Genomic DNA, 22,415 nt, shown 5'->3' on the forward strand with positions numbered 1-22,415 from the left:
TGAGATGGTGTGCTGCGTGCTGCTTTCTACACTATCTCATTTAATCTTCCCAATAACCCTACGAGGTGGCTGCTATGAGTCCCCATTTTACAGACAAAGAAACTGACATTTACTGAGATTACTTGCAGAAGAGACACAGCCTAAAAATGATGAACAAGGATTTGAATGCAGACTGACTGGCCCAGGGGCCAATGCTTTTAGCTCTGACTCTACCCAACTTTACTGTCCCTATTTGGTGCACCTAATAAAACAGTATGACTTGGAGTTTTATAGATCGACATGTAAGTCATGAGCTCTAATCAAATTGTGGTTATTTCTTATCATGGCTCTTTCCTAAACCATGGGCTCCTTAAGCATAGAGATGTGCCTGCTCCATCTTTGTATCCCCATACCCAGCATGGCACCTGTTGTTTCAGGGTGGAGAATAAGGGGACCAGGGAATTGTCCAGGACAATTCTGCAAGGACTCCCTGGAGGAGGCCAAGTTTCTTTGAGCCAAACTTGGAAGCTGGTGAGAGCCAAGGCAGAAAGAGGGTATTGTGAAGGCTTGAAGGTAGATGGGATAAATCCATTTGTGGGGTGCTGCATGCTTTTGATGGAGTGGAGAGGAACTAGTAATGTGTTTGGAGGAGTCCCAAACTCCCAGGCTACTTTAGGGGTGTCGCTGGAGCACTTTGTGCTCCACACACAGATGTCTTTCCCTCCACGAGACCATAGCTGAGGCCAGCTTTGGCCCTTGCTCCCCCAGAAGGCCCTTGCTCCCCCAGAAGAGCTGGGTGGACATCTTCAGGTGAGACACCACTGGAAGCTATTGAGAAACTGGTAGGCTAGTTGAGAAGCGTCACTTGCAGGTTGCAATTAACTTAATTTAACATTTATTGAGTGCCTCCTATGTTCTGGGGCTGATTCTAGGAACTGGATCAACATTATGGCCCTCATAGTAGTTCCATTTAGTGACAGAAGTTAGAGTCAATAAGTAGACTAACAAGTAAGCTAGGTAATGTCAAGGGGTAATAAACACTTGGAAGAAAATAAAACAAAATGGTAGCATAGAGAGTAACTGGGGAGAGAGGGAGGTCAGTGAAGGCCAGTCTAAGTAAGTGACAGTTGCGCTGAGTAAACCTGATGACTGGGATGCCTGGGTGGCTCAATCAGTTAAGCGTCCGACTTGATTTTGGTTCAGGTCATGATCTCAGGGTCACGGGATGGAGCCCTGAGTCTGGCTCCATGCTGGGCATGGAGCCTGCTTGAGATTCTCTCTCTCACTCTCCCTGCCCCTGCCTAACCCCCGCTCAGGTGCATGCACATGAGCTCTCTCTTTCTCTCTCTCTCTTTCTCTAAAAAAAAAATAAAAAGAACACCTGACGACCACATTGCACCAACCATGGTAAGAACTGAGGCAGTGTTTCAGCCAGAGCGCACAGAATGTGCAAAGTCCAGGGGTGGAAATGAACATGACAAATTAGAGGTACAAAGGACCAGAGTGGCTGGAGGGTGGTGAGCCAAGGGGTGAGTGGTCCCAAACGGGGTGGGAGAGGCATGTGGGGCCAGATGGCACAGGGTCTGGTCGGGTTTTATTCCAAGTGCTTCCGTGTACTAGCTAGCTATTGCTGTGTAACAAATTACCTCAACATGGAGTGGTTTAAAACAGAACACATTTTTTATCTCACAGTTTCTGTGGGTCAGGAATCTGGGCATGCCTTCACTGTGTCCTCTACTTCAGGGCTTTCACAGGCTGCCTTCAAGCTGTTGGTTGGGTTCGTGGGGTGGCTTGAAGATCAGGTGGTTGTTGGTAAGATTCAGTTCCTCCCAGGCTAATGATCGGCATCAGTCCTCACTTCCTTACCCTGCGGGCCACTTGCATGCAGCAGCTGGCTTCATCAGAGCACCCAAGCCAAAGAGGGAGCAGAGAGAGTCTGGTAGCAAGACAGAAGGCATCGTCTTTTGTAACAGAATCTTAGAAATGGCATCTATCACCATATTCTATTCATTAGATGTAAGTCACAGGCCTTGCCCCAAGTCAAAAAATACCGGGGGGGGGGAATACCAGGAGGGAGTGTCATTTTAAAAGTCTGTTTACCACACACAGGAAGCCATTGGCGATGTCTAAACAGGAAGATGAGATGATCTGAGGTGTATCTTCAAAGGATCCCTTCAGCTTTCTTTTTTTTTTTTTTTAAAGATTTTATTTATTTATTTGACAGAGATAGAGACAGCCAGCGAGAGAGGGAACACAAGCAGGGGGAGTGGGAGAGGAAGAAGCAGGCTCACAGGGAGGAGCCTGATGTGGGGCTCGATCCCATAACGCTGGGATCACGCCCTGAGCCGAAGGCAGATGTTTAACCGCTGTGCCACCCAGGCGCCCCCCCTTCAGCTTTCTTGAGTACTGGGAGTATGGGCGGGCGTTGGGCAAGAGCGAAAGCAGGAAGGCCGGTGGGGACATCTGTACAAGATGATGCTGGTTTGGACTAAGGAGGTAACAGTGGAGAGGCAGAGAAGGACAGTCAAGGATGCCTTGCCAATGGATAGGAGGGGATGGGGACAAGTGAAGAGGACCTGGGGATGACTCCTCTGAGTTAGCTGTGACATCATGGCATGAGGGTGCCTTTGACTCAGGGAACATGTGCTCTGCATTTTTCTCCTCCTGGGAAAGACGGGGTGGCACTATCCCCATCGTCCTCTGGCTCTTCCCAAGGTCACACAGTTGCTGGATGGCTAGCCTGCATTAGGAGCGCTGGCCGAGAGGAGAGAACAGATGTTCCCTTGTGCTGGGCTGAGGGACTGACCCCACGTCCTCAGTCTTCTTAGTCTGCCCACGCTCAGGCCAAGCAAGCCAGTGAACTGGGGATGTGGTTGGGGAACCACTCACCTATAACCGTGCTCAAAATCAGCCCGAGCTGGAGAGAGTGAAGTTGTGCACCCGTGTGTGCATGCGTGTGTGCGCGCCTACGTGTCTGTCCGTCTCTCAGCTGGAGTGGGGAATATGGTTCAGGGAAGGGAGACTTCTGAAAACTGACTCCAGAATTTAAGGGCATTCCGAACAAATAAGTTACAGATAAACAAGCACTTAAATACTTTACCTGAAGAATACCACCTCCCTGGGTGAAAGATAGAGAAGTAGATAATTATGTGGCTGCCATTTGCTGTGATAGTCTCGCTGCTAAGCACTTGATAGATTCCTCATTTAATCCTCATAACCCAGGGCACTAGGATTATTCCATTTCACAGATGGGAAAACTGAGGCTTCAAGAAGTTAAGCAACCTACCCAAGGTGACAGAGCCCATGAACAGGAAAGCCAGGATTTGATCCGGGTCTGTCTGACTCCAAACCCACATTCCTAACCACCGCCACCTCACTGCCTCTCATTTAGGCTGGTTGAAGATTCGAATTCTGGTTCCAAGGATGAAACTAGGGGCAGGAGCTTTTCTTCTAAGTGGGTCCAGGCTTGCCAGACAGAGCTCTTGTCACCCCTAGACCTAGTGGTTAGGAGAGATGGAGTTGGGTTTGGCTCTCACCAGTGCGGGCAGCAGATAATGCCCCCTGGTGGTGGTGGTGGTCGTGAGAAAGGGCCATGGGTGAGAACACAGAGGAGCTTGGAGTTGGCCCGTTAATTGGGGGGACACAGTCACAGCAGTGTCCATGGAGCAGAGAGCTGGTTCCATGGAGTCCGGCTGTCCCAGGCAAAGGGCCAGAATGTGTCTCCTTTCCTGGGGCCCTTGGGGTGTCCTCCTGCCTCCTGCCCAGGTCAGCCAGGGGCTCATCAGAGGCAATACACACCAGTAACCCAAATGACATCACCAAACACCAGCCACGCTCATCACTCAAACTGAGCATCTGCTCCCCAATGCTGACTTCTGCATATACCATACTGGCATCATCTTGTTTACAATGTAGGGCCTAGGATTTGGGCTAATTTAGAGGTCAGTCTGCTAACCAAAGGGAGAAAAACCTCATGACTAAGGATTGCTTCTGTGTTTAGGGAGCAGGCCCCACATAGGGGATTTCCTGGGGGCCACTGTCCACATAGCTTCCCAAGATCCAACTTCTCAGGGAGATAGGCCACTGATGAAACAAGACAGGAAGGGCTACAGAGCTTTAGCCTGGGAGCACAGGAGGCGTGCGGAGCTCTGCTTGGCGAGTTGGGGAAGGTGTGACACTGGGTTTTGAAAACATCAGAATACCCTGGGTATTTGCCACACCAGGTTCTGAGCCTCTTGAATGGGAATCACAAAGAAGGTGCTGACAAACAGTCTCTGAAGGTCTGTCCCTGTCACCTGCAACATTTTCCCATCCTGCTGTAAGAGACCCCCTTCCTGGGGGGGGGGTGTGTGGGGGGGAGCAGGGTGAGTGGAGCAGCTGGGGAGTCAGGATGCCTGAGTTCTATTTCCAGCAGCTATCACTGACTCATGGTGTGACCTTGCTGAGGTCAGAGCTATGTTTTCCTTGCCTGGGGAAAATCAGAGGTGGCGAAGTTTTCATTTTCCCAAGGGATAGGAGTCCTGGAACATCGGGGGCCCCTCCCTGCTCCCCATGAACCCCAACCGAGTCTTCTCCTGCTGATATTAATGAAAAATGCTGAGATTTAGATTCAAGGGACTTTGGGGGACACTGAAAGCAAGAAACAAGGAGTTCCTACAGTAGCAAGACTTACGGCCACTTTTATATGCAGTGTTTCTCTAAATACTCTTAAGATCATGTTCCCTACCAGTATTTCTCCACATGGGCCTTACATAGTCTATGGAAGAGGAGAGAGCCGGTATTTTCTCCCAAGTTGCAAGATGAGAAAAATCCAGGCCAGGAATGGTATTTCTCCACATTTTCATTAGCAGGAACCCCTTTCATTATTTTACCACCAAGCACCCCCATTTTGATAGCCCTTCCCAAAGACTCCGCATTTATTACGTAGAAATGCATCTCTGTTTTCATTACTCAAAGTCATCCGTGAGTGCAAGCTTCTGCTCAGCTCAGAAGAACTAGGGCTACCATCAAGTCCACCACATTTACTCTGGGTGGCCTCCTCGCAGGTAAAGGTTGGGTTTTCACCAGATTTTGTTGAATTCTGAAAAGAGTTCATCACCAAGGGGCCCAAGGACCCCAGGCTAAGAAGTGCTTTCCCAGAGAGATCAGGTGGCCTGTGAAAGTTTCTGTGACTAGCGGTGGGGCCAGGACCAGGTCCAGGAGCCTGACTCCCAGGCCAGGGCCACAGCCAACCAGACTCCTTGGCAGGAAGGGCTGGTGCACACTGAGACACACAGGCGCATGGGTACGCGCATATGAGATGGGAGCCTAACCAAACACAGATGTCCCGAAGCAATGATGCTGAGGGCGCAAACCAGTGATAAACGGGCTCTCCTGCATACTGGAGTGAGCAGCAAGAACCCAGCCTGAGACTGGAAAGGTGGAGGATGTCACAGATGGGTTCAGGGCGTTCCTGGAGAGTTGCAATAGGGGGACCTGTTTATTCTGCCACCTGCTTGTGCTTTGACGCTGCAGTAATACATCATTTATGCAGCCTGGGGTACTCTCACCCACTCTAGGAGGATTTAGATTATTCCCGCTCCCCCCCTCCCGGCCCTGCATGTGCTTCTTCAAGGGGATGATGCCAGAGCGGGGGCTGAACCCCTGCACCTGGGGATGATAAAGGCAAGTGGGGGAGCCTGGGAAAGTAGGGACACGGACAGAGGATTCCGGAGGTCTGGCATCGTGGCTTGGAGCATAAGCAGGGAAAGAGCTGCAGGACCCCAAGAGCTGTTGCCTGGAACTCTGTAACCAACCCCCCTTCACCCACACCGCTCTTCTGCAAACACTTGTCATCCGTTGAGCTGTTGACTCTGTCCCAGAGGCTCAGGTTTTTGATCCATCGGAAGGCATCAAGACTGCATGTACCTTCGGAAAAAGGCTGGGGCTTAGCTCTTATGGCTTTAGAATCTAAGCCTCCACCAGTCTATAAAGGGGCCAGGGACCGGGACAGGGTCTCTGGTGGCCTGTTGCCCAACAGCTGTTCCCTGGGTTATTTTGGCTCACTGGGAGCTTATCAATTCCAGAGTATTTGGACCGAAATAGCCCAGCAGCAGGACAATCTCATGGTGGCTCTGTGGGGACCTCTCAACCATTTCTGAAAGAAGCTGGGTGGGAGGGGGAGTTTGGCTGAGGGGAAGTTTCCCCAAGGAGGGAAATCTCCTGCCAGTATCATGTTTATTACCCTTTCACATTCTACAGATGGGACACAGGGGGTCCAGAGAGGTGGAGGCACTGGAACTGAGGCCACACCACTGGGGAGCCAGGCCTCTGCCTCCAGGCGACAGTGCCTCTCCCTTGGGCCTGTGGTAGACCAGCAGCCAAGTCTAATCGTGCCAGGGGGGATTCCGGTTCCTGACACGCTCCGGGCCAGCATGGAAAGTGCTGACTGGCCTTGGCTTCCTTTAGGCCACAGCGGGGGGGCGGGGGGCAGGCAGCTGTCCGCCTCACTTGACCCCCGGTGCCTCCCTGAGATGGGTCAAGTGCGGGTGGGCGGAGTGAGGAGAGAAAAAAAAAACAAACGAGCCACTTAGAAGCCCCGCCCAACCCTAGGTCAGCAGCTCCTAGAGTGGCCCCCTAGAGCCCGCCGGGATTGCCTCGGGCGCAGAGCCAGAGGGACCCAGGTCGCGTTCCCTTTGGCAATGGGGCTGGTGCACGGGGAGCGCCCTTTGGCATCGGGCGGGCGCCGGGGTGCGGGGCACCTGCCCCCAACACGCCATCTGGAAATCGCCGGGGTGGGGGGCGCTCGGTAGCCGAACTTAGTCGTCGAGCGCTCCTGGCCAAGTCCGCGCGACAGGTCTTATTACCCGGTCTCAGAAAAAAGCTGCCCGGGTGGGGCCTCTTTGGCGACGGCCACTCGGCCACCTCTATCGCTCCCCGCCTCTCCCTGGGATTTTCCAGCGGGTTAATTTCCTGTCCGGGTAAGTCCTTCGCGAGTCCTCGCCCCTCCCTCCCCCACTCTCCCCTCTCGGTTCCTGCCGCCCAGGACTCCCCGAGTCCGTCCGCGTCGCGCTCGGTGCGTCCCCGCGCGCCCGGGCGCACGCCCTCCCCGCCGCGGCCGCCGGGACCCCGCGCGCCGCCCCGCGCCAGGGCTCTCCCGGAGAGCCAAGTCCGCGTCGCCGCGGCTCGCGCGGGTGCCCCCGCCCCGGCCATGCGCCCCCGCGCAGTCTCCCGCACCCCTGCCGGCGGCGCCGCCGCGCTCGGGCTCTGCAGCCTCCTCCTGCTGCTGCTGCTCCGGCCCGGGCGCGCGTGCCCCGCAGGCTGTGCCTGCACCGACCCGCACACCGTGGACTGCCGCGACCGCGGGCTGCCCAGCGTGCCCGACCCTTTCCCCCTGGACGTGCGCAAGCTGCTGGTGGCCGGCAACCGCATCCAGCACATCCCCGAGGACTTCTTCATTTTCTACGGCGACCTGGTATATCTGGACTTCAGGAATAACTCGCTGCGCTCCCTGGAGGAGGGCACGTTCAGCGGCTCGGCCAAGCTGGCCTTCCTGGACCTCAGCTACAACAACCTGACCCAGCTGGGCGCCGGCGCCTTCCGCTCGGCCGGGAGGCTGGTCAAGCTGAGCCTGGCCAACAACAACCTGGCGGGCGTGCATGAGGACGCCTTCGAGACCCTGGAGTCGCTGCAGGTGCTGGAGCTCAACGACAACAACCTGCGCAGCCTCAACGTGGCCACCCTGGCCGCGCTGCCCGCGCTGCGCACCCTGCGCCTGGACGGGAACCCCTGGCTCTGCGACTGCGACTTTGCCCACCTCTTCTCCTGGATCCAGGAGAACGCGTCCAAGCTGCCCAAAGGTGAGCCTGCCGTCAAGCTGGGCTGCACACCAGGCTGGGGGTGAGAGGGAGGCAGCAGGGAGCTTCGGGATGCGGGGTTGGGGGGGGGGGCGAGGGCGCTTGGGTCCAGCCTGCAAGACGGGGCTCGGGTGCCCCAGGAGAGTCGCCCAGGCATCACCCTGGCAGATTCCCAGCCTGAACTTTGCCTGGGAGTCCGCTGAGGAAAGTGGGTGGGGAGAGTCACATCTGGAATTCTCTGGGCCCTGATGCCAAGTTTTCCACCTGTTTCTCCAACAACTCACTTTCCCAAGTTAGGGACCTCCCATTTCTCTGATACCCATGTCTGAGATCAAGTCACCTGGCTTTGGGTCATAGGACTGGTGGGTGCAGGTTATTTATGGGCCCCTCCCACCCTCGAGTGTGGGAAGGAGCTGAGTGCTGTCAATGCGCTGAACATCGAAAGATCCAGCTAATTCTAGGGGCTCTCCAGCAGCTTCCAGAGCCTGAGCAGGTCTGTTTCTCAGCCCCCAGGTTTGCTCTTCTGTCCAAGAGGGACAAGAAGTATTTCTGGTGAGGAATGTTGGCAGCTGCTAAAAGCCAGTGATGCAGTAAAGATGTGCAGTTCTGTGGTTTTTCAGCCCAGATGTGAAAAGATGAGCACAAAAACCTTAGCAGCCTGGTGCACCCTTTGCTTTCCTGGTGTACTTTTCCAGTGGTGACATGGATGGACGTACAGATCCCTTTGTCAGATGGAAACACAGAGGGCACAGACATTAAGGGGCCGTGCAAAGGCCAGCAGAGGGAAGCAGAGGCAGAGCTGAGAAGAGGGGACCCCAGCATCCACAGAGATGAGAGCCCCAGGATGGGGAGCAGGCAGAATGTCCGTACCCTCCGTGGGTACACTGAGTTTTCCACTGGTAGGCATGTGAGCCTCAGTCCCAGCAGTGACCTTGCACAGCCAGGCTCTGCCTCCCACCTCGCCCCCGAGGGTTTGACAGAATAGAATCCAGAGCTGTAGGGCACATGTAAAAAGTAATATATCTTTTCCCCACTTCCTGACATTTTGAGAATGTTGCTCATCTATGCCCTGAATTCTTGTGATCCCTTCTCCTCTCCATACTTTACTAAGCAGGAACCCCAAGCATCGGGGCCATCACTCCCCAGCAGACACAGGCCCCTGAACTGGCAGTTTCAGCCCAGGCTGGCTCTACCACGGGGAGCAAGTCCTAAACAGATCCGACCTGCCTTCCTTCACCTGTCTGACTCTCCTGACCCACCCCGCCAGAAGACTGTCTTGGCGACAGGAATGTCCAGATAGAAACCTCATTGTGGAATGGGGGTGGGCCTCGGTTCGGATCGCTCCTGCCTTTGCTTTTTGGTGGAGTTGGCATCATTAACCTCCGTTGTTAGTTGAGTTAGTATAACTAGTTCCATGTGTTATCGCACTCAAGCAAGGTATTATAGGGTTGGAAGCTATAGATTTCAGTCTCAGTTCTGCCACGGACGGATGGCAGTGACCTTGAACGGGCCACGTGTCCTATCTGGGTTTCAGACTCCTTATCTCTCAAGTGCTTTGGTTGACCTCTGAGGTCCCTACACAGCCCTGGTTGTAGCATCCGAGGACAGAAGTTTGAGTCCTGGCGGAAAGACTGGGTGAGTCTGGCCAGGTCCCTTAAGTTTTTTGAGCCCCATCTTCCTTCTGTGTGAAATTAGGACCCGGGTAATGCCAGGTGGTCCCTCTGACCGGGTGGCTGCCAGGATCAAAGCCAGCTAAGGTGGATGAACACAGACAGCACTGAGACTGTGAGATGTTATTCCTCTTACCGCCTACAATATAGGGGAGGGAAGGGACACCGGGTGGGGATGTGTGGCCGGGGGAAAGGATGGACAGGCTCAGAGCAAGGAACAGTGTCTAGGCCCTGGTTGAGGGTTGGTCTGGTTCAGGGGGAGAGATGGAGGCAGCAAGAAGGGAGCATGAGAGCTCCCGGCACCTCACGGAGGGTGGGGGAAGGGATGGGCCAAGAGCCGCCGTGGTCTCATGGCAGGCTGCCACGCGTGTGGACAGAGCCGTGTCGGGAGAACCGTGAACCAGAGCAGGGTGGGTGGCGAGGGGACGAGCACAGGCCTCGATGTGAGAGAGCTGAGTTCTGATTTCCTCAGTTTCCCTGTCTCTGACTTCGGGACGCTGTAACAGCATCCCACACCTTGTTTGCGGTGAGGTTTGATGGGATCAGCTCTGTTGGGGGGACAGTGATGCTTAGCACAGCCTAGGGGCCTGCTAGATGCCTGTCGTCCCTTCCCGCCTCCCCCTGTCTTGTGCTCCTTCTACCTTCACAGAGGCGCTGGGCAAAGTGGCTGTGGGCCCAGGCTCAGTTCAAATCCTGCCTCGACCTCTTGCTAGCTGTGTGACCCTTCGGCACCCTCGTTTCCTCATCAGTGAAATGGAGGTGATGCTAGCGTCCACCTCCTAGGGTTATGGGGAGGATTAAAAAGGTGTTATTTATGAAGCTCTTAGACTAACAGTGTCTGACACCCAGCAGCACTATCTAAGTGTTAGTGTTGTTGTTACTATCCTGTTTTAATTGGAAGGCCCAGAGAGGTGATGGCACAGAGGGTTAACAACAGCTGGGCGTCACACGGGACCTCAAGGCTTCCAGCCCCATCCCCCTTCCCTCATGATGTGGCCGCCCGCTTCCTGCCAAGGAAAATCGGGTTCCATGGGACCCAGGCTCCAGGGTTTTCTAGGCAAGTGCCCTGCCTCTCCCAGGAGAGGGGATTCAAATGCAGGAGCAAAAGGATCCTGTCCTCATTGCCTTGTCCTCGCTTCCCGGTCCCCTCCTCCCCCAGAGAAGCAGAACGGAGCAGAGCAAGTGACCTTGAATGGCTCTGACAGTTACAAAAATGCCCTCATCTGCCAGGCGAGCCTCCTGTGCAGTCACCGTGCTGATGGGAGCACTCCGTCACCGAGCACACCACGGTGGGGAGGAAGACACGCCTTGGAGGTCACAGATCCCCTCCACCCAGGCTCCTTTGGGGGTTAGGCAGGGCTGGGTCTGGGGACTCAGGAGGATCTGCCCGTCTGGTGCTGGGGCTGAAGGAAGAGGGCGAGGGGATGCTTGCTGGAATGCCCAGCAGCCAACTTAGCAACAAAACAAAGCAGACAAACCTAAAATAAGAAAACAAACAAGGAAACCCCCCAGGATGCCTAGTTAACTCTGAATTTCAGATAAACAATGAATCCTATTTTAGTATAAGTACGTCCCATGCAATATTTGGGATATACTTACACACAATATTAGTTGCTGTTTTCTGAAATTCAACATAAATGTGTCATCCTGTATTTTACCTGGTTTCCGGACCTTGTGGTGTGTGTCACTTTGTAGTTTACAGGTGCCATCCCCTTTAACTTAACCCACTGCTTATCCAACAAGGTGCAAAGAAGTGAAGTGGTTTGCACAAGATCATGTAGACATGTAGCCAGTGGCTGAGATGAGTTTGCACTCACGGGTGTCTGACCCTTCACCTAATTCTTTTTGATGGGCACAGATCAGGAGGGAGGGTGAGGCTCTCCCCAACACTGCCTCCTCCCAGTCTGATTGCCCTGGGTCGCAGCCGGCGGACCCCAGATCCTGCACCTGGGCTGGTGGCTGCCCAGTGAGATAGTGGATCCCAAGCAGTTTGGGACAGTGACCATCCCTCTTTAAGTAGAAAGGACTCCAGATTTGGAAGCGAGGGTCCTTGGAAATCACTCAGGTGAGACGTGGGTAGAGAGGGAGAGGGTAGGGGGAGCAGCAGGGTAACACCCCTGAGCTTTAAAGCTTTTCCCTTCTGGCCTAGCACCTGGTCTCCTTATAGCAGCCCAGGGGGGTGAAGAGGGAACCAAGACACACAGGGAGCTTGGTTGAAATGCAGATTCTTATGCTCCTAGGCCCAGTGAATGGGTGCCTGGGTGGTAAGGCCCAGGGTCTGCATTTTTTTTTTTTTTAAAGATTTTATTTATTTATGTGACAGAGAGACAGCCAGTGAGAGAGGGAACACAGCAGGGGGAGTGGGAGAGGAAGAAGCAGGCTCATAGCGGAGTAGCCCGATGTGGGACTCGATCCCGGTACGCCGGGATCACGCCCTGAGCCGAAGGCAGCCGCTTTAACGACTGCGCTACCCAGGCGCCCCAGGGTCTGCATTTTTAACACCCCCCCAAGCCCCCCCCCCCGCCCCCCGGCCCAGGGGCTTGCAGTACACACTGAAGACTGAGAACTGCCTGGAGGTGGGAGGGCCTTTTGGTACATCTCTAGAAACCCAAGGTCTTGTCTTGGTTCAGTAGCTGAGGATTTTAAGGGTCCTTCTAACTCTAAAAATGTTATGGTTTCAAGGGAAGGGAATATTGTCCTCATATTAAGGATTGGAAAGTTGAGGCCCCGGGGAGGCCAGGTCCCTCTAGGGACCCCTCTGCTGGAATCTCGGGGGCCGTGTCTCTGCGCAGCAGAGTGGGGGCAGGGCACCCAGACCACTCGGGACTCTGGGCTCACGGGACACCTCCCCTGCCCTCAGCGTCTCTCCAGGAGCTACAAGAAGGAAAGGCTCCTGGGTTTGAGAAACCATAGCGGCAGGCAGAGGGCTGCGTCTGTGCTAGGCTTTGGAGGTGCACCGAGTGAGCAGACGGCCCAGGTGACAAGACCACACCACACCCGAGAGTGCGTCACAGGAGAGGCATATGCAGGTGCCAGAGTGGGAGGCCCAATTGTCCAGGCACCTTCTTTCCCCTCCCTCTCTAACCACGACCCACGTGGCCTGCAGGGCACAGCCCACAGTACCAGCGAAGAGATCTGAGCTCATCTTGCATCCCAAGACCGTGACACATGTAGCTATGGTGATGGAAGGGCTGGCGGGGGGTGGGGGGGACGACCAGGGGCCACAGGTCATGCTTTGGGTCTTTTACCCTGGCTCCTTAGAGGACAGCCTCTTAGAGAAGGTCCGCCAGAATGCCTGGAGCATCCAAGCATTTGGGGGCTCAGCCCCTGCGGGTTCCCGAGCCCCCTCTCTAGGAAGGGGTGTCCTGGCAGCAAGGTCCTGGATGAGTTCCATGCCCCTCCTTCCAGGCCCGACTAACCACTCGCTGGGGGAGCTGCCCCCCACTTGCCAGTAGCCTCACTTCCTTTTCTCATGCCAGACACGATGAGGGTCTGGCTTAGTCAGATGAGTGGGGACGTCTTGTCATAACGACAACATAAACAGTATTTCGGCCAAAGGGACAAAAGCTGGTTCTTGCTGGAGATAACACAGGTCCTTTCTCCCAGGTGACTCCAAGATGACTCTATTTCTTTATCTTTAGAAATCAAAGCAGTTTTATTTCCCCATTAGAAAATAACAGGCTCCTTGTATATGTGGGAAATGAGGTGTATCGTGAAGGAAACAAACCACCCACAATCCCACCACTATTAAGGTTTTGCTGTATTTTATTCGGTTTTATTCTCATGTGTCTACACATTTTTAAACAAATCGCTGTGGTACTGTAGACCTTCTTACTGCTGTTTTGTTTTCTTTTTCCTCTTTCTGAGCTGTGAGAATTTCTTGCTATTACAGTTCTTTGAAAACGTAACCTTTCTCGGCCACGTAATACCTCATTTTATGGATCTATTCGTTGTACCCACCTCCTGTTGTTAGAAATGCGGGTTGTTGCCCTTTATTTTTTGCACATAAACAATGCTGAACCAGACGTCCCATACACATAAAGCTGGGGGTGCCTCTTGGTATTTTATTTCTTCCGAGTGAATTCTTTGAAGTGGACGTGCGGGGTGAGAGTCAGTGGTTATTTTAAACGTCTGGAAACGTGTTTGCCTAATTGCACCCCGGGCAGCTGGCGCTATTGGCAAACGGGGAAGACCTGTCTGGCCAGCTCTTTCCCAGGGCGGTGTGTTATTGTTTGGAAACATGTTTTCTGTTTGGGAGGCAAAACAATGCATCTCATTGCTTTGATCTGACCGGCCGGTGGATGTTGTGGGTGTGTTTCTGAGCCTGAGAAGATCACGTTCCTGACAGAGGTGGACTGCGGTCTCAACCCCTCTTGCAAGTGTCCTCCCTCCTGCCTTTGACAGGTCTGAACCTGTCCCCTGTGCACAAGCTAGTGCGTGTTTAACTCATCTCTTAGTTAGAGTGGAGTTGCCGGGCGTCACCTTTCCCAGCATCAGTGGTGTCCGGGCCGGGCGTCGGCTTTTGTGGCCCCAGGGTCTGGAATTCCAGGGGCGAGTGAGCCGCAAACGTAACCTAAGGCAACCTCGCCCCGTCTTGTCGGCTCCCAGGGGGGCCTGGCCGAGGCCTGCGACTCTGTCCCAAACACTGATCTCTTTGAAAATGTCACATTGGTTGTGCCATTCTGCCAGTTCACTCAAAGGGCAGCCTCACTGCTGGGCGACGTGGGCCAGTGGACGTACCTTGCTGCCTGTCTAGGGCAGCCCCGGGGGACACAGCCCGGGGTCTGTTTTGGAGAGGCCCATGTCACTGTTAGCTGAAGCTGGCTGGTCGCCAGCTGACTCGCAGACCTGGAGCGGGAGGCCTTGCCGCCAGTCGCCGTCCCCGATTCCGCTCTCCCAGAATCGTGCGATATTCGTGTGCTTTGGAAGGAAGGGCTGGGCAGGCCTTGTCACCTCTGGGCTGGCAGGGTCGATGACGGCACCAGAGGAGCCCTGCGTACGTCCGTGGGTGGTTGTGAGGACCTGGATTGGGCGCATTTGCGGGATACATGTCTGTCCCGGGTGCAGGACTGCGGTCCTGGGACGTTGTCCTGGGCTCCTGCCCTCAGGCTCTGCCCCAGCTGTTACAGGTGCCCGGAGTCTTCCCTCCCGCCCTCCCTCCCCATCCCCACCTTTACTTCTTTACCTTTCTGGTTCCTACTTAGCCTTCCAGCCTCCAACACTCTGGGCCCCCGAGGCCGGGTGGGGAGCCTTTCCTTTGTGACCTCATTGGATCGTGTACTATCTCTATGACCACGGCATGACACGGCCGGTTCCCGGGTCAGTCTGGCCTGTTCAAAGGACACAGAATATGTCTTTTTTTATCCTTCAGTCCCCAGAGGCTGGTACAGTATAAGGCATGTTTGGAAATCTTCTGATCTTCCACTGCATTTAGAAGAAGCCAGCTCCCTCTCATGTCCCATAAGCTGTCCCCTACCTCCTCGTCCATCCCTGCCCACCACCCCCCCCTCCAGCCACACGGACCCCATCTGTCCCTGGAACATGCCAAGTGCCAGTGTCCAGCCAGGACCTCTGAATTTATGGCTCCCTCTCCTGCTAGGACATTTCCTCCTTAAGTGGCTGTGTCTTTGTCACCATCAGGCCCCCAGTCAGACGTCCCCACCTCCGAGAGCCCTTCCCTGACCACCCTGCCTGGGCAGTCCCACACCACCCCCAACTCCTCTGGGTGGAGTTTATGTCATAGCACTCACTGAGGGCCCATTTCCTTGTCCACAAGATATCTGTGTCCCTGCAGAAACACAAGCTTCCGAGATCAGCCTGCTCTCTGCCGTGTCCCCAGCACCTGGGGCCATGCCCCCTGTGGAAGTGGCTGGGGGGGGGGCTGTGAGCACGTGTGAGCTGACGAATGCACACCGCCAAGGCCTCCGTCCCAGAGGCCACTGGGGCACAGGCCAAGATCATTAGTCTCGGCTTTTGTCCTCAGCACATACCCCTCTCCAGCTGTAGTCAGTGAAAGATACCCAGAACATCTTTCAGCAGAGGCGGAGGCCTGGCAGGAAGTTTCTCTGGGTTCCTCTTCCAGATCTGTGTGATCCCCCCACAGCCCCCCGAGCCTCAGGCTCTCCACTGTGGAGTTAGGGAGTCAGCTGTGCCTGCCTTTCTGCTGGCAAGATGAAGGGGTGGCATCTGGGAGTCCTGGGGTGGCTGGTGCGCTCGAATTCTCTTCCTGCAAGGTGCACGGTGAGTGGCTGGTGGACAGAGTTCGGGTCACCAAGGCCGCAGATCTCAGTTCACCCCGCAGAACCAGAAACCAACTTCATCTGGTGTAAGCCAACAGGAGGGTTTCTGGTAAGGACATGGGGTGTCTCCAGGAAGCCTAGGTCCTGAACCCTTGGGCCCCAGGGAGTACTGCGGCTGAGGCCTCCTGGGAGGCCCCAGGGAGCACGGAGGCTCTCTTGTGCTCTCCTCTCTGCCTCTCATGCTTCTTTATTCTCCTCTCCACATGCTGATGGACTTTCTCTACGTTCTCACCCACGTGGCAAAGCACGCTGCTCCACTCAAGAGAGGAGCCTGGCTGATCAAGGAGGCTGCTGATCAAGGAGCCCCTGGTGCCCCATCTCCCCCCATCCTCTGGGCTAGTTATGGGATAAGTGCCAAGGGCACGGGTCAGGACCTCGAGGGAACGCAGGCCTCTTGGGATTAAAGGGAAGATTCTCAGATGTGAACCCAAACCAAAGAGGCAGGAATCGGGGTCCTGGTCCCAGCTCCGTCCATAGCTAGCAGTGCGACCTACGAGTCTCGTCCCTCCTTCAGTTGCCCTAGATCACCTCAGATGCCCCTTGGGGCAATAGGTGGGAGTCGTTGAAGAAGCGGGGACGGGAGCAGAACCAAGAGCACACACACATGAAAAACAGCTTAGAGCACCGCACTGGCCAAGCTCCCTAAAGTGTATCGGCGACTGTGTTCCTCCTTCCGGCTTCCAATTTTTGGCCCCTGGGCTAAATGGTGATGAAAGCTCCTTCTAGCTCTGATTTTGGCTGATTCTGCACCCTCCTGAGCCATCCTCCTCCAGGTCATGGGATGTGAGAGTCCGAAGCCCCCAGCTCCTAGCAAGAGCCTCTGGGGTGGGACCCCTTGGCACAGGTCCTACCCCCAGCAGCTGTCTTTCAAATAAGGGAATGCAAGAGTATGTTCCCTTCTTCTGCCTCTTCATGTCAAGAAAAGACCCCCCGCACAGTTATTAGAAGAGCCTTGCTTTTTCACAAGACACCAATGGGATGATATCTGTTTTAAACATAACCATTGTACGTGATTATCTGCATCAGAAATGGAAGCTGCCCGTGGTCACGTTGAGGGCTGGTTGCTTCGGGTCAGGATATCCTGACTGCTGCCACCTCTTTGACTTGGGCAGCTCACTGACTTTTCTGGGCTTTGGTTTCTTGGCCTGTCACCCCCTGGTGATCAGGGAAATACTGACATAAAGGAACTTTGGAGGCAAATAGGGAGCACTTGCAAGAAAAGGACCATCGTCAACCCATAAAATTACAAAGCAGTGGTTTATAGGTCTTCAGACCCCTGGACAGTCACGTGACAAGAACCACAGAGCAGCGATGGGCAGCCAACACTCTCTGTACCCCCTCGATGGGACACGGGAGAAAGGGTGGACATTCCGGGTCACAGGAACTGCTATATGATGGGACAACCTCGGCCTTAATGTTCATTGGTGGGGACAGGAGCAGCAAGCACAGGGAGGAGGTGGTGAGGAGAGGAAGGAGGCTCCCAGCCAGTGCAGGGGCGGGGAGGCTGGGGAAGCTTGTGGGGAGCCCCCCCCCGGGAGGCCAGGAGAAAGAACCGAGTCCCATAGAAAAAGGGCTGGAAAGGGTGGGCAGCCAGGTGCCACTGATGATTTTCCTTGGCTAAACGGGGTATTTTATTTAAAAAAATAATAGACTATATTTTAAAGCAGTTTTAGGTTTCTGGAAAATTAAGGAGACAGTACAGAGAGTGTCCCATATACCCCCTCCCCCTCAGTTCCCCTCTTACGGACACCTTGCATTAGTGCGGCCGTGCGTTACAATCGCGGAACCAAGGCTCGTAGGATTACGGTATTACTGACTAAAGCCCGCAGTGTATGCCAGGCCCCCTCTTTGTGATGTGCAGATGGGTTTGGACAGATGGATGGTGGTGTACCCACCATCATGGTATCACGCAGGTAACTTTACTGTCCTAAAAATGTCTTGTGCCCCACCTGTTTATTCCTCTCTCCTCCTTCCAGAACCCCTCTCGGGAAACACTAACCATTTTGCTGTCTCTAGGGTTGGCCTTTTCCAGAATGGCATAGTTTTCCACTTCTTTCTTTTCTTCCATGTGCTTTTCAGTGTTGGTACAGTGGCTAAGTATGACGTTCCCCTCCCCGACCTTACCTTCATTTTAAGACAACCTGCGACAATCAGGTGCACACACCCACCTGTTAGCCGCAGCTCTGTCTTTCTTCTTCTCCAGGTGGGATACCTGCCCCCTCCCCTTATACCCTCAGGGAAGGCCGCCCCTCCCCACTACAGAGCTCCGGGGACTGCACTGACCCTTGTCGACTTCTAAAGACTGGTCCACACCTTTGTAAATAGCCCCTTTGTTAGACTCCCTTCAAATAACCGGGTTTGGGTGGGCTTGGGGGAGCCAAGGTCACCTGTGGGGACCCTGACTTGAGGAGCTCTTGCAGATTCTTGAGCAAAAAATGATGGGAGGGGGATGCTATGGGTTAAATTATGTCTCCCCAGAATCATATGTGGAGGTCCCAACCCCCAGTACTTCAGATTCTGACCTTATTTGGAGAGAGGGGTGTTTTAAATGTGGCCAGGATTTCTTTTAATCAGGCATGAAGACATCAGACACAGAAATGACTGTACGAAGGGAGAAGTTTAACACTCACAGATCTTGGGATGTCTGAGTGGCTCAATTAGTTAAGTGTCTGCCTTCAACTCAAGTCATGGTCCCAGGGTCCTGGGATCGAGTCCTGTATCGAGCTCCTTATTCAGCGGGGAGCCTGCTTCTCCCTCTGCCTGCCACTCCCCCTGTTGTGTGTGCTCTCTCTCTCTGTCTGACAAACAAGTAAATAAAATCTTAAAAAAAAGAAAAAGAAAAACCACTCACAGATCTCTAGAAACAGGAAGCGTGGACACCATGCAGGGCCATGCAGGGAGGCGCCGGGGATGGTCAGGGGCAGAGGGACTGATGGCAAAGTGCAGGCAAGAATCTTTATTGTGGTTTTTGCAGGAGGCAGGGGCAGGGTAGACAGGCAGGGCAGGCTTGGGGTTGGCTAGTTTGAATAATTTGGGCAAGCTGTGGGGGGGGGAGGGGCGGTGTCCCCTAGTGTCCGGTCCCTGGCGCCATTCAGGGCAGGAGAGAGCGTTCCAGACTGCAAGTCTGACAAAAAAAGGTGGGGGTGGGGGTGGACTGGGACCGGTCAGATGGCCTGGCAAAGGTGCACTTTCAAGCTGGCTGATTACTGTGTCTAGGAAGCGGCAGACCCTGGGAGGGGCAGTCCCTCCCCAGGTGGCAAGGCCCCAAGATGTCAAAGCTAAATAAAACACAGAAAGTCAAAAACATGATTAATACAGAGATCACTGCAGCTGTGATTAGTAGAATACGGGCACGAGGGCAGGCCCTAAACCAGTATGACGGGTGTCCTTATAAAACAGGGCAGTTGGGACACAGGCCGACTGGGAGAAGGCAGAGGTCAAGGTGATGCGTTCACAGGCCAAGGAACGCCAAGGATGGCCCGCAAACCCCCAGGAGCTGGGGTTCGGTAGCCTCCAAAATGGTCCAGCCGTCAGATTTTATGATGTCAAAGCAAATTGCTCCGCTGCGTCCGATTAAGGAGGGATGAGCACAGAGGTACAAATCAGGCTCTTACTTATTTGATCGGGGATTGTCCCTGCTCCCTGCCTCGAGCAGGCTCGTTCACTGAGGGTCTGGCTGTGTTCCAGGCCCTGAGCTAAGCCCCCCAGGGCAGCCCCACCCAGTGGAAAGACAAAGCGAGCTGCAAATCAACAGGTGAAATGAATTTTAATATCTTATTGAATCCAGCAGATCCAGAATGTTGTACTTGTCATTCATGAGCTCTCTTCCCATCCTGTTTGCATACGAAGTCTTCAACGTCTGGGGTGCGTTTGACACTTACAGCACAACTCAGTCCAGACTGGACACATATGAACTTGTCAGCACCGGGCCAGGGGCTACCGCAGGGGACGGCATAGCTCCAGGCCTGTTAGTATCGTCCAAGGCGGACGTTTCCAGCCAGCATCACCCCATTGGACGGGTGAGAAAGCCAAGGCACAGAGAGGCTAATGCAACTTGGTCGGGGTCACCAGCCAGAGGGGAGGTGTGACCCCGAGAGACTGATTCTAAGATCTTAGTCACGAGCCCCTGTGCAGCTTCGCAAATCTCACATCAGAAACCAGGGCGCCTTAGTGGCAAGCCCACCCTCGCGGGTCCAGAGCCTCTGCTTTGGGCTCAGAGCCAAACTTAGTGAGCTTTCCAGATTCGGAACCTGGCCTGAATCCAAAGATGCCCTGAATGTCTTCGCAGAAACCAGAGCAGACTAAACATGTGTGAAAGCAAGGTCAGCTGAAGTGTGAAGGACGTGGCCGTGATCTGGACCCAAACTCTGCTTTCTTGGAGGGAACACTCCAGAAAACTCAAGCTTAGCTTCTAGGGTGATCTAGTTTATCCCTCTTCATTTTCAGGTAGGAAACCATGGCTCAGAGAGATCGAGTGACTTGTCCAAAGTCACACAGCAAACTAGTGAAAAGCAGACAAAGGTCTAGCCCAGCCCCCCCCCCCAAGTTCCGGGCTGCAGGTGTGCCCTCATACTGTTCATCAGTCACCAGATGGAGATGTGGCACAGTGGCTGAGCACTCAGGCTTTGCATTTAGAGCCCCCACCATTTGAATCCCACTCTTCTATCTACTAGCTGTGTGAGCCTGAGCAGATCACTTAACCTCTCTGGGCTTCAGTTGTCACATGTAAAATAGAGACAAGAATATTTGTAGCTCAGCACAGCACCTGGCGCGCAGACAGCCCATAGTAAACACCAGCTGTTATTATTATTATTACTAAATCAACACCCATGTCACCTCCCCAAGGACCCAGTTCCAGAGGCTCACGCTGAGCCTCTGATATGTCTCAGTGTCGTGCTGCGGGTGCTTGGGACCAAGGGTCTGCTCCCAGGCAGGGCTCTGCCTCTGACTCCTGTGTGATCCTGGGGGCTGTGTTAGTTTCCTCTAACAGAATTACCACAAAATTAGGGCCTGAAGATCACACAGATCTATGATCTTCTAGTTCCGTAGGTCAGAAGTCCAAAACGGGTCTTGCAGGCCGAAATCGAGGTGTTTTTGTTTCTTTGGCCTTTCCCGGCTCCCCCCATTTCCCCACCTGTGAAAGTAGAGGCTCCGATAAAGGTAAGGGCCTCTCTGCCTGCACGGGTGGCTTCTAATGACGCCCCCTGCCCTCCCTCGAACCCCTGACCCTGTGGTCACATCCAAACAGCCCACAACTCTGGCCCCAGTGACAGCAGCTGCCACAGTGCTGGGATCTACTGAAAACTCCCCAGGGAAGCGTCTGCTTCTGGGACCCCAGGTCTACTCATATCCCCTCCCCCCTGCTGCCGAAAGCATCATAAATGTAACAGAAACCCAACCTGATTCCTGACTTCCCAGGAAATTGACATTTGCTGTGTTGGTTTCAGAGACGTTTGAGGTGTAGAGAGAACGTTAGGCGCTGAGAGGGACCGCCAGCGCTCACGGGCAGCTGTCCTGGGTGACTGTCAGAAGCGTCGAAGATCGGGGCAGCCACTAGGGACTCCGAGAGAGGCAGGCCTCACATGACGGACGGGGTCCAGAGGAGAGAGGGATGGTGGCACCACTGAGCAGACACGGGGACATGAGGGCCTGTCTCACAGCTGGGATGAAGTTGTTCCCTGGAAAGCGGCCCGGCGAAGTTCCACAAATGACCACGCTGCGAGCCCACGCCGTACTGAGGGTGCCACGGTGTCTGGAGGGAGGATGGGCTTCGGTGACAGCCAGGTCTGTCTTTGCAGCCACAGCCTCACAGACGAGCTGGCTGACGTTGGGCAAGTCACGCAGCTTCTCTGAGCCCCGGTCTCTGTGTCTAAAAAACACCTCACACCCATATCCGTGGCAGTATTATTCACAGCAGCCCAAAGCAACCCAAGGGTCCACTGATGAATAGAGAAGCAAAACGTGGTCTATCCAGACAGTGGAATGTGAGTCAGCTTTAAAAAGAAGGACATTCTGGTACGCCTGGGTGGCTCTGGTTGGTTCAACGTCCAACTCTTGATTTCGGCTCAGGTCACGATCTCAGGGGTGTGAGATCAAGCCCCACAGTGGGCTCCTGGCTCAGTAGAGAGTCTGCTTGAGATTCTGTCCCCTCTCCTTCTGCCCCTCCCCCACCCAGATAAAATAAATAAATAAAAGATAAAATCTTTAAAGCTCTGTTAAGGAGGATCAAGCGAGTTGATAATGGTAAAGTCCTCATCATAGTCCCTGGTCAATCGTAGGAGCTTCAGTAAATACTACTTCCTTATCGAATGTCATCTCAACAGTGTGATCAGAAGGGGCTCACTTCCCATGCACACCCCTCCTCACCCCCGGCACACTCAACACATCACATTTTCCACCTGGCCAGGGGGTCCACTGTTGGAGATTTACTTGAGGCAATGAGAACTCCTGAGGACAGGTCCAGGGAGAGAGCCACGGTAGGGGTCTCTGAGTACTCCATGGAGCATGGAGCGTTGAGCACCATGAGTCCAGGAGGTACCAGACTCACGGGGCCAGTCTTAGACTTCCTTACACAGAGACAATTGCCAGAATGTTCTCTTTAACTAGATCATCGATAGTAACTAGACACAGAT

The 22,415-nt window shown here is 54.2% G+C and overlaps 1 protein-coding gene across 1 annotated transcript in view; it reads left to right on the forward strand.

Moving 5' to 3' along the window:
• Window positions 1-6,564: 6,564 nt before the first annotated feature.
• Window positions 6,565-22,415, forward strand: part of LRRC38 (leucine rich repeat containing 38) — a 32,667-nt gene continuing 16,816 nt past the window's right edge. The window contains exon 1 of the mRNA XM_045777929.2: window positions 6,565-7,817. Within this exon, the coding sequence (XP_045633885.1) occupies window positions 7,169-7,817 (649 nt within the window). The 5' untranslated portion in view covers window positions 6,565-7,168. The remainder of the gene's footprint in view (window positions 7,818-22,415) is intronic.

Source organism: Ursus americanus, chromosome 33 (genome assembly GCF_024610735.1).
Source record: "Ursus americanus isolate L20-20 chromosome 33, mUrsAme1.1.p, whole genome shotgun sequence".
Classification (NCBI taxonomy): domain Eukaryota; kingdom Metazoa; phylum Chordata; class Mammalia; order Carnivora; family Ursidae; genus Ursus; species Ursus americanus.